Here is a 12,347-nt window from a genome sequence, read left to right as displayed (position 1 = left end):
GGCCTTCCTTAGTGGCACAGAGGTTGAGAATCTGCCTGCCAATGCAGGGGACACGGGTTCATGCCCCGGTCCGGGAAGATCTCACATACCGCGGAGCAACTAAGCCTGTGAGCCACAACTACTGAGCTGGCACACCACAACTACTGAAGCCTGTGTGTCTAGAGCCCTAGAGCCCGTGCTCCGCAACAAGAGAAGCCACCACAATGAGAAGCCTGTGGACCGTAACAAAGAGTAGCCCCCACTCTCTTCAAGTAGAGAAAGCCTGCGCGCAGCAACGAAGACCCAATGCAGCCGAAAAAAAAACCTCAGAAAAACAAAACACCACCTTTTGGCCCAGTTGATCCTTTCTATTGTATGTTTATTTTCTTTTATGTTGATTTCTTTCTTCTTTTTGTAATCTCCTTTCTGCTTTATTCAGTCATGTTGTGTTTTTCCTTTTCTAACTCAAGTTGAATGCTTGTTAGGTCATGAAATTACTGCCTTTAAAAAATATTTTAAGCATTTAAGACGATACATTTACTTTTTATTTTTTTGGGGGGGCGGTGCCATACCACGCAGCTTGCAGGATCTTAGTACCTTGACCAGGGATTGAACCCTGGGCCCCTACAGTGAAAGTACCTCCACTGGACTGCCAGGGAATTCCCTACATTTCCTTCTTTTTTAAAAAAAATACATTTATTTATTTTTGGCTGCATTGGGTCTTCATTGCTGCACGCAGGCTTTCTCTAGTTGCAGCTAGCGGGGGCTACTCTTCGTTGCGGTGCGCGGGCTTCTCATTGCGGTGGCTTCTCTTGTTGTGAAGCATGGGCTCTAGGCGCGCAGGCTTCAGTAGTTGTGGTGCATGGGCTCAGTAGTTGTGGCTCACGGGCTCTAGAGCGCAGGCTCAGTAGTTGTGGCGCACGGGCTTAGTTGCTCTGCAGCATGTGGCATTTTCCTGGACCAGGGCTCGAACCCGTGTCCCCTGTGTTGGCAGCAGATTCTTAACCACTGTGCCACCAGCGAAGCCCCCTACATTAAAAAAAAAAAATTGAAGTATAGTTGATTTACAATGTTGTGTTAGTCAAAACACTTTAAAAGGTGTATATTGAAATCTACTTTTGTGATGGTGTATTTGTTTTTCCTGCAGGTCTGTCATCTTTTGGTTTGCATATTTTGAGGCTATTTGATTAGGTGCATGCAAGATTAAAATAGTTGAAACTTACTGTGAACAAAACCCTTTTCAATACAATGACTTCTCCATCCTTAATATTTTTTCCCTTAAACCTTATACTGTAACTATATCAGCTTTGTTTATGTTGGTGTTAGCCTACATATTTTCCCACACTTTTACTTTCAACCTTTACATGTCTTTGTATTTCAAGTGTATTGCTTCTAAATAGCATAAAAATGGATTTTCATGAAATCCTATTTGATTTTCTCTTTTAACTAATAAATTTAATCTCTTTATATTATTATGATAATAACTTGTTTGAATTTGTTTCTACATACTATTTTTAAAATAAATTTTAATTTTGGAAAGATTTTAGATTTACAGAAAAATTGCAAAAATAGTACAAACATTCCCATATACCCTTCCCCAAGTTTCTCCTTGGGTTCATATCTTACATAACTATGAAACATTTGTCAAAACTAAGAAATTAACATTAGTACATTGTTATTAACTAAATCACAGACTTTTTTTTTTTTGGTGCCATGCCGCATGGCATATAATATCTTAGTTCCCTGACCAGGGATCAAACCCGTGTCCCCTGCATTGGAAGTGTGGAGTCTTACCCACTGGACTACCAGGGCAGTCCCACCTTTTGACTTGCTTTGACTAATAGGTAATGGTAGAAGGAGAGTTCTGGGGGCCTCAGCCTAGGCCTTAAAAGGACTGACAGCTTCCACTCCTTCCCCTGGGGCAGCCAGCTGCCATACTATGTAATAAGCTGGGCTAGACTTCAGAATGTTATGATGTCAGGTACAGAGACAGAAGCCACATGGAGAACCACAGAGGGGCCAGACCATCAGTGTGGCCTTCTTGGATCTTTGCTCAGCCCAGTTTCATACAAGCAATTTTGTGAACCAAGCCAAATCACCTAGAGCAAAGAGCCCAGGGCCCAGCTGAGCCCTGCCTGAACTCCACAGAATAATGAGAAATAATAAATCATTTTTGTTTTACACCACTGAGTTTTGAAGCGGCTTGCTATACAGAAATAAATAATTGACCTGCTTTACCATAAAATGGATTTCTTTATATGAGGCAAAGTTGTGCAGGATTCCATGTCAGTAAATCAGGCATCCTGCAGGCCTTTAGGTGTGAGGGCACTGCAGTTGGAACAAGCAAATACACATCTGGATATGTGGACAGTTCCAATGGTATGAATCACGGTCCCCTACTGTCCGCTGTACACATGTGTCAGAGGCTCATTGTCAGTCCTGGAAGTGGCCAGGGCCAGAGCAGTCTTGGTGGATGGCAGACTGTGAACTCAGGGACCACCACCAAGTAGTAGTCACAGAACCTAACAGGAAGTCCATGCTTCATTTAACTTTCACAAGTCATGTGGCAGGCACCATTTTGACAGGTGTAAAAAAACAGTCTGAGAGTAGCTAAAGGATACGTTCCCAGTTTCACGGCTAGAAAGAAAACACGGGATTTATTTTCTTGTTTTGTTTTGTTTTTTTTGCGGTACGCGGGCCTCTCACTGTTGTGGCCTCTCCCGTGGCGGAGCACAGGCTCCGGACGCGCAGGCTCAGCGGCCATGGCTCACGGGCCCAGCCGCACCGCGGCATGTGGGATCTTCCCCGGGCCGGGGCACGAACCCGTGTCCCCTGCATCGGCAGGCGGAGGCGGACTCTCAACCACTGCGCCACCAGGGAAGCCCTATTTTCTTGTTTTGTATTGTCTACATTTATTTCACTTTATTGCGGTTTAGCCTCAGCGGAGCACGTAAGTTTTGGGTTCCACACTAAAATCAGGGTTGGGACTTTGGCCCCGCACCTTGCACAGCTCGCTTGTTCATCAGAGACTCTGGCTCCGCCCCCAAACTACATTTCCCAGCAGGCCACGCGCCGGTGCCGACGCAATTCCTCCCGGCGTGCCCCGCGGCGGGAAGAAGCCGAGCGGGTTCGAGGCCGACGCGACCCTTCTTCGTTGCCGCCGCGACCCTTCTTCGTTGCCGCCGCGCTGCCGCCGCCGCTCCCGCCGCCGCCGCTGCCGCTGTCTGAGAGAAGCCATCGCGGCCGCTCCTGCCGCTCTCGCCGGCCACCATGTCCGCCCAGGCGCAGATGCGGGCCCTGCTGGACCAGCTCATGGGCACGGCCCGGGACGGTGAGTAGGGGCGGCCGGCCAGGCGGGGGCTGGGGCGGGAGCGAGGCGAGGCCGCCGGGCGGCCTGAGGCGGGGGGCTGCGACCGTCTGCGCCTGCGCGGGCGTCTTCCCCTCCCCCGCGCGCCGACCGGGGGCGCCGGGCCTTTGTTTGAGCTCTTCCCGCAGGCTGGGTCCCCGGCGGGCTCCTCCCTCGGAGCCCGCGTCGTCGGTGGGGCGCCAGCCCCCTCCCCGTTGACCTTCCTGCGATTTCTCCGCCCCCCCTCCACCCCCGCGGCCCCCGCCGCCTCTCGAACCGGGAGTCGGCGAAGGGCTGCAGCCAGCGTGGGCTCTGGGCACTGGCAGCGGGCTGGCGGAGCTCCTCCGCGCAAGGGAGCCGGATGGCCTGGAAACCCCGGCCGTTCTTGTTCTGTACCGTTGCAAGGGGAGCCGTAAATGAGCTTTTCTAACGTGGGTTCCTGCCGCGTGCTTTTCCAGCCCCCTTTTCCTCTAGCCACACAGGAGAACCTCTGTTTAGCCAGCGCTTGGCAGTCGTTAGGTAGGTTGTACTGTAGGGAGGAGCGCAAGATCATGATGGTTGTCTCAGGAGAAAGCGGTTGCATCTTTGCAAAACTATATACCTGCTGTGGTTTGTGTTTTCTTTTCTACCGAAGTAATGAAGTTGTAAGTTCACACTGGCACATTCGCAGGGCTGTGCAGATTGTTTGCACTTTATTTCATAGGCGAATAAGTGCTTTTTAGCTTTCTTTGTATATTGAGTTGCTTTTGAATTGCTTCCCATATTTTTATTTCATACAAACTGAACAATTGTGGCCCCTCTATTTTATTTATAAAGGTTCAGTGTATCTTTGCCTGCCTACATCAATCTGCAAGGGAGTTGCAGAAAAGCCTCATGTTCATCGAGCCGTGAGTCACAACCAATTTCTAAGCTGTTATAACAAAAAAGTGTTTGCTTTTTTTCACAAGTAACTTTAAAAGTGTAGTTTAGAAAGAAAACATTTTCAATAAAAAGACACTACATTAATCCTGGATGCTTGCAAATCCTAAAATATATTCCTCCTTTAGTATTACACAGCTCTGTGTCATATACACAGATTAGCTTTAAAATTTGTCACATTCCACTTTGCCTTTACTTTTATGTATCATTCCCCTGACTTCCTTACTGCAGGTTGGGCAAGAAAACTTTTCCTTTAAAACTTTTCAACAGCGGGCATAAAATTCTGCAGCTGAGGTCTTGAAGAATGCAGATGGGTACAGTATGTGTTGGAACTCACAGTGTGTATTGACTAACCTAGTTCCTTTTTTGCCTTTTTTTTTTTCTTCTTGGTATTGTCTTGTTAAAAGTGACTCTCAGGTGCCAACTGTCTTTTTTAAGGGTGGGGGTTAAAGGGCGATAGGTAGACTAGGTTCAGATTATTTATCAGTCAGTAGTAGAGAAAGAAAGCTTTCTTCATATAATTTTGGGCAAAATACTGCCTATACGTTGGTCTATAGCAAAATGATTAGACTAATAAATAGCTTTTGTTGGAAACTACCAGCTTTAAGTCATACATGGTGATTCATCGCCCTCTGATTAGCATGGGTTTTGGTATCTCATTGCCCACGTGTATGTGTGGGGCTAATGGCCGTTTGGTGCTCAGCATTTTCCTTCTGACTCCTTGACTTCCTTGACACAATGACGGAGTCAGATCTCTAAGTGTGATTCTTCATGATATATTTAGCATCAAAAATCATCTGTATTTCGTTCCAGTTGTAAATACCTCTAGATCAGCTTTTCAGTGTATTTGGTAGTCTGCAAATCATCCAGGTGAATTGTACCAGATATGCTTTTGTGCTTAATGTGATAATATTGTCTTATTTAAAACCACACATGAATTTCAGGAGATGAAACCAGACAGAGGGTCAAGTTTACAGATGACCGTGTCTGCAAGAGTCACCTTCTGGACTGCTGCCCCCACGACATTCTGGCTGGGACGGTAGGTACATTTGGGGGGGATGTCATAGGACACTCAGACATGGATGCTGTGTGGGCACTGAAGGTTTTTCAGGTTGAATTCTGTTTACCAGGCAGAAATTACCTACTGCCCTTCGAGTGATAGGTTCTGTTAGTGTGGTGGAATTTTATATAATGACATATTTCACTTCTATAAAGTTCTCTTTGTAAAGTTATCAGGTTTTTGTAGAGTCATTTGTACTGAGATATTCACAGCTAAGTAGTGCAAATACTAGTCTCCATTGGCTTTAGCAAAAAGAGTACTTCAGGTCAGCCTGTAGCTCTAAGATTCTGGGTTGGTTTGTTTTCAAGTTAAACACACGTTAGACTTTTGATCTAACGAGGTATGTTTCTTTCCCAGATTTTTAGGTTTTTGAAAAATCAGGACTGACATCGATTTGCAATTTTGTGTTATGCCACCCTTTCAAGAAATCAATACATGATCCAATAAGTATAGACCTCTCTAATTCTAAGTGAAGTGTGAAATTGTAAGTGAAACTTTAAGTTCACTTCAGATGAACCAAACAGATAAATGCTAGTTTTGCAGAATGTGTATTTATTCAAAAGTAGGTAGGATTGGGCCTCCCTGGTGGCGCAGTGGTTGAGAGTCCGCCTGCCGATGCAGGGGATACGGGTTCGTGCCCCGGTCTGGGAGGATCCCATATGCCGCGGAGCGGCTGGGCCCGTGAGCCATGGCTGCTGAGCCTGCGCGTCCGGAGCCTGTGCTCCGCAACGGGAGAGGCCACAACAGTGAGAGGCCCGCGTACCACAAAAAAAAAAAAAAAAAAAAAAAAAAAAAAAAAAAAAAAAAAAAAAAAAAAAAAAAAAAAAAAGTAGGTAGGATTTAAGAAGACTGAAGAGTGTGGATTATCTACGGTGATTCAGCCACTTACAGAAAATTAGTCCTGTAAACACCATCACCATTTTAAGATTTCACAGCTCCCTCCTGGAATTGTCTACTCATTTTAAGGGTCACATGTGCATGTGCTGGGGAACGTTTTCTTCATAATTAATTGTTGCTTTTATTATTACCATTTTGGGGGAGCAGCGTCTGGCCAACTGCTCAGGTGTATTGAATCTTCTCAAGCTGGCTCTTCCGACAGCAAATAGGAAATGAAAGCCAAGCCTTGTGCCTTTGTTAGCTGGGGTTTTGCCTGCGGTTGACCTGGTATAGGAAAACAGCGTAACTACTGTGTGCTCCGGATTGTTGTGGGTGCCATCACTGTAGACTACTGGCTTCCACTGGTCATAAACAGTCAGCGGTAGGATACTCCTGTAGGAGGCATCATAACCTGGAACTGCTGGTAGGTCTTAGTAGAAGAAGTCAAAGGGAGTAGAGGGACATGCACCAGAGTGAAGCAGTTCAACCATATTTTTCTTGATTGGATCCCTATGTAGCATTGTTTCAGAATGCTAATGAATGAGGGCATTTCCTACAAATGTTTATTGTGTTAGGTATAGGTTCATTTGCCAGATATTTCTTGGACACATACTCTGTGCCAGGCACTGGGGATGTGGTACCAATAAGACAAAATCTTTACTCTCATCTAATGGAGGAACAGGACAGACAGTAAATAATGAGTAGGTTCTGGACTGTTGGATAGGGTGATAAGGAGAGGCCTCTCAGGAACATGGGAGCAGAGACCTGAATGGTGAGAAAAAACACACGTGTGCGTTTGGGGGATTAACGCTCCAGGTGGATGCTGGAGCAGAGGGAAGCAGGGGTGCCTCAGGTGCCTCTGGGCTGGTGTGCTTCAGGGGGAGGGAGACAGAGGCTGTGGAACCAGAGCAGTGATGAGAGCCCAAGGACTGCTCAGCATCACTCTGTCCCGCGTGGGTTACAGGGCAGCTCAAGACTGAGGAGGAGGGAGCCCAGGAGACCCATGTTCATGTGAGGGTGCCGTAAACAAGTGTGTGGGGTCGTGAGGTCAGTTGAGATGAGGGTTGGGAACTTGGATGGTGTTGTAAAGGTTGAGCCTTAACTGGTGTGGGCTACGTGGAGGTGGCAAGGGAGAGGTAGAGTTTGTGTTGTGTTAAATGGGAATGAATATAATTCTTTAGAACACAGCTGCAAGATGAAAATGGTTATAACCCTCAGCTTGCCAAGGGCTGCTCCACACCCAAATTCTTGCTCAAAACCGTCTCCTGTCAGTAGGGGTAAGACAACGGAGGAATGGAAGCAATCATTTTATTGAGGCTTGATGGGAAAATGTATTGATTAGTAAGAGCGGAGGGATAGCTGGAGGGAAGGGAGTGTAACTTGTCTCGGTGGAAGAACTTTGGTTTCCTGAAGGTTCTAGAAGGAGCCTTTATTTGCCCTTCCCTGTCTGCAGTGTGAGACCACTGGAGGGTAGAGAACACAGATGTTTGTTCAGTAAAAAAAGAAGGGGGGGCGGTCCTGACATGCTGGATTTGACAGCCACTTGGAATATTTTGGAAGAAGTTTATGAGTGTGGTATTTCAGCTCTGCTTGGTGTTTGGCTGCCAGGGGAATTGGCCAGTACTTCCTTGCCTCCTTGGCAAAGCTGAAAAGCTACCTCCAGAGTAACCATGGAACCCCAGGCCTGTCTTCCACTTGCTTTAGCAGTGGCTGCTTGAGAGCTCCCACCTGAAGGAAGATAGTGGTGAATTTTGCTTTATGTGTGGTTCCCTAATGTCGAAATTTTCTTGACAGTTGAAGTTTTTAGAATGGAAATTGATTTGCAGTTAAAATTATAGTACTCAACGGTTTCGGTGCTTGCTTCATCTGGAGGTGGTTTTTCTTTGAGTAACAGAATTTTGTTAGCTTTTAAATAATTTCTGATAGCTATCTCTAATTTTTCAGCTGTTGCACTTAGTTTTGTTTGTGGAAGCTATATATTTTTAAAGAATTATACTTGCTATTTAAAAGAGTGAAGGAAGTAAAAGTTGTCAGCTTTACAGCGATAGCACTTTTAGCTGCAACTTTGGCTTTTGGAACTTGTTTCCCTACCTCTGCATTCCCCACATAACCAACATGCATAAACTGCACATGACTTCGGAGTAAGCATAATGAAGGAGAAAAGAGCTTTTGGCATGTAGCCTTCAGTAAAAATGAAGATAAACTCCACCCTAGGCAGTCCCCTCATGGCTCTGTCACTGGGATACTGAAGGAAATTTTGTTAAGAGCACGGCCACACTTTCTGAGATTTGGACCCAGGAGTCAGGCACTGTGAGCCTCTCTCATGTGCCTAAAAACTAAAATGTTGAGGGTTTTGTAACCCATGAAGGTTTTTGAAATCTCGTTTTGAACACACTTGTAGTTTGAGCTTAAAGGAGTTCCTGAACTCCATCATTCTTTGTTTGCTAGTCGTACTTGCAACCAACAGCTTGGGTTCCCGAGGTGTCTCCTCACTGGACTGTTGGGTTTTGTTAACTTATTAGCCTGACGCTCAGCATCCAAACGTCCCTGTTGCTGTTTAGATGATCAGAGGCAGGGGTGGGGGTGGGGGTGTCCCTGTACAGGGTCCTCTACTTAGGATTTAGATAAGAAATACGCACTGCTAATTGTTCTGTACATGCTCATAACGTGTAATAGCACATCAGGCGAATCTTACTGGTAACACAAATAATTTGTTTTGTTAAAAGAGACTTTTGTTTTTCAAATGGGGCAAGTGAATGGTCCAGTCTGTGTTCCCAGTTACGTGTCCAGAGCCATTTAGCAGGTTAGGAGAATGTTTGGAGAATTGCTTTGGCTCTGAATCAGCCTGTTCTGCTTTATTTCCTTTGGTATACAAAGAGCTATACAAAGCCAGGTGTTAGGTTTTGTTGTAATTTCCAAAACCTGGTTTCTCTCTGTTCTTTCCTTTTCCTCTTTTTGTCTCTGTAGCATCTTGAGTAGTCAAGGCTGCAAGAAGGAATGCATGGAAACTTGCTGCTATCAGTGATGCTTTTGTGTCCTGGCCTCTTCCTTGCCACCCTCTCACCCCTCATGCTGCTATTCACTGAATAAACATTTCGTATGTGACTCATGCAAGAATAAAACTGGCAAAAGCTAAATAATGAAAACATTACTAGTCTATTTCTGGTTCTATAAGAGATATAAATCATTACACTTAAATGCACCTGTTCTGAGTGTCATATAGTCATGACGATACCAATAAAAGGAAAATAAGGCTTCTTAGCCATATTATTTTTTAATTTTCTTATCATAGTTAATATCCAAAAAAGTATTGTTTATTTTGGTGACAGCTAAAACACCAGGTCACGTGCTTCCTACAAATGGGTAGATGTTCATGTGTAAATTTTTGTTTCTTTCTCACAGCGCATGGATTTAGGAGAATGTACCAAGATCCACGATTTGGCCCTCCGAGCAGATTATGAGATTGCAAGTAAAGAAAGGGACCTCTTTTTTGAATTGGATGTAAGTTTTATTTTGTGTTAATTATTCCCTACTGTGAAGAGCCAAATACTGCACTAACAAGAATAATGTAACCTATGTAAGTTATGAAGCAGAATAATGAAATAGATGTCATTCCACCGCTCTCTGGCTGGGAGCTAGAACGTGGCCAGTACCGATTTGTGTCTGTGTGTCTATCATCCCTATTCTGTTCTATGTTTTGTATGTATCGTTTTCTTTAAAAATGTTTCTTATTACATATTTTATGATTCCTTGGACATTGTGTTTATTCTTCTTTTTGAGTCTTATAAAAATGGTTTCATAGCATAGGTAATCTTTAATAACTTTTTTCCTTCAGTGTTATGTTCCAGCTTACATATTTTGTTGAGTATGGTTTGTTTGTTTTCATTGCTGCTTGAGTATTCCCCAAACTATCCATTTTGTATTCATAGACAATTGGGTTGATACTAGTTTCTTTTTTTTTTTTAAATTCTTAAACTATTATGAACAGTGTTATAAATGTTCTTGAATATCTTCTTGGTGCACATGTACAAGGGTTTATCTAGGGTATAGTCCTAGGAGAGGAATTGCTGGATTGTAGGAGAGGCATGTTTATTCTTGCAAGATCTGTAATGTTGTCTTTTTCTTTTTTCTCCCTGTTGTTTGAGAAAGTGTATCAGTTTACAGCCCTAATAGCAGTGTACACATCCTCACTAACATTTGGTATTGTCAGACCATTAAATTTTTGCAATTTAGTGGTTATAAAATGGCATTTCATAACTTTATTGTTATTTTTGCCTCCCAGAGGAGCCCTTTTTAGACCTTTTCCCGTAATTTGTCTACTTCCCCGCCATGAAATTTTGATACCACAGATACCCAGCATATCAGTTTATGTGATCCTTGCCAGGCCACAAACCATTGTAATATCTGAGGTTTTTTTCACTCTTCATGACAAGTTTTCATCCCTGTCCCCATTGAGAATGCATGATTGTCACTCCATTCTATCTATCTATCTATCTATCTATCTATCTATCTATTTATTTATTTATTTTTGGGCCGCGCTGTGTTGCTTGTGGGATCTTAGTTCCCCGACCAGTGATTGAACCCAGGTCCCCTGCAGTGGAATCGCCGAGTCCTAACCACTGGACTGCCAGGGAATTCCCATGGAGTCACTCTGTTAGTTTTTTCTTTTTCCAAGTCCTCCATCCCTGGTGTGACCAGAGGTCAGTGAGGGGTTTGATGCCATTCAGGTTCCTCAGTGAAGCCTGGGAAGGCACTGAGCTTGGTGGAAGGAAGTCAGAGAAAAGCAAAACCAAGGAAAGACTTTTTTTTTCTGCCAGTGGACATTTTAGAGGGTATATTATAGCTAGAGTCAATTCTACTTAAATCAGTAAACTTAAAAAGTGATTAAAATTATCATTTCTTTTTCAAGTACAGTCTTCAACATCAGCGTTGAATCTTTGAATTAACTAAAAATGCCTTTAGCAACAAACAGCTCAACTAATAGATGGGGCTTGGAGATGGAAGTTTTCTTTATTGTGAGTTTAAATTCTTCAGTACGTGAAAAACGCTTATGTAAAGAGACCATTACCTTGGGATATCAGAAACAGATAGATACACAGATGTATAGGTTAAATTTTCAATTTTAGTAACATAATTTTTTTGGATCACAAATCTAAGCATTTCTGCTACATGAGAATGTCAGTGTACTTTTTAAATGCCCTGATGAACTTATGCTGAAGAATAGATGAATAGAAGAAATTTAGACTACAGAAAGACTGAAACATACATGGTAATTTAGTATTTTATGAAAGGCATGTGTTCAGCCACTGTGGAGATGAGTTTTTCAATGAACACTATTAGGAACTATGGATTAGCTAGTTGGGGGAAAAACCAGGTTGGATCCCCCAAAAGAGAATTTTGTTCTGCCATCTTGACATGTTATAAAGCCTAGAAGCTATAAGGGAAAGATGGATACATTTTTCTGAGTAGCGACTTAAAATATTAGCATATCAAAAATTCCTATACATAAAATAAGACAATTCAACTGGGACAAAATATTTGCAGCATGTATGACGAAGGACAAGTATTCTTTGTATATAGAATTCATGATAATTGAGAAGAGCCATAACAATAGCTGAATAGAAAATGGGCAAAGGATAGAAAAGGACACTTTCTGGTAGGCATCTAATCCTATGGCAGATACTCACCCTCACTCAGAGCTAAGGAGATGGAGAGTTAAGTAATCCTGATACACCTCCTGGATAATTGAGCATCTGAAGATGTGAAAGCACATCCCAGGAGTGCTAGTTCTGAGAGTTTATCTGACTGATAACTTTTGCATATGTACAAAGATAAATTTGCTCCAGAATATTCCTGCAGCATTAGAGCTGCGGAAAGCCAGAACCCTGTAGGCTTCTTCAGTGAGGGCTTGGCTAAGTCATTGCTCTTCTTTACAATGGAATGACGTATAGCTATGGAAAGAGGATTGAGTTCAGTGTAGTTCAGTGTATGTTGTTGTGAAATTATCTTCGAGATAAAGAGGAAAAGCAAGCGTGATATGATGGCTTCTGTAGTGTGATTTTTAAAAAGGAAGGACATTTATACCCATTGACGTGCCTAGATGTACAGAGTAGTTTTAGAAGAAGCCAAGAGATTATGAACATTCTTGTCTTAGTTGGAGGGCTCGAG

General features: G+C 43.4%; 1 protein-coding gene across 2 annotated transcripts in view; it reads left to right on the top strand.

The window, feature by feature from the left end:
• Positions 1-3,249: 3,249 nt before the first annotated feature.
• The window catches only part of LUC7L (LUC7 like), a gene marked incomplete at its 5' end in the record, with an annotated part of 30,510 nt that continues 21,412 nt past the window's right edge, over positions 3,250-12,347 (top strand). The window contains 4 exons of one of the 2 annotated variants that reach the window (XM_079719877.1): positions 3,285-3,310; positions 4,142-4,212; positions 5,188-5,282; positions 9,582-9,680. In XM_079719877.1, the coding sequence (XP_079576003.1) occupies positions 9,585-9,680 (96 nt within the window). Of the gene's footprint in view, positions 3,311-4,141; positions 4,213-5,187; positions 5,283-9,581; positions 9,681-12,347 lie in introns of both variants that reach the window. The other variant, XM_079719878.1, reaches the window with a different exon arrangement.

This window comes from Hyperoodon ampullatus (assembly GCF_949752795.1).
Source record: "Hyperoodon ampullatus genome assembly, chromosome: 14".
In the NCBI taxonomy this organism is placed as follows: domain Eukaryota; kingdom Metazoa; phylum Chordata; class Mammalia; order Artiodactyla; family Ziphiidae; genus Hyperoodon; species Hyperoodon ampullatus.
Note: the sequence above shows the minus strand (reverse complement) of the source record. Positions and strands in the feature narration are given on the sequence as shown.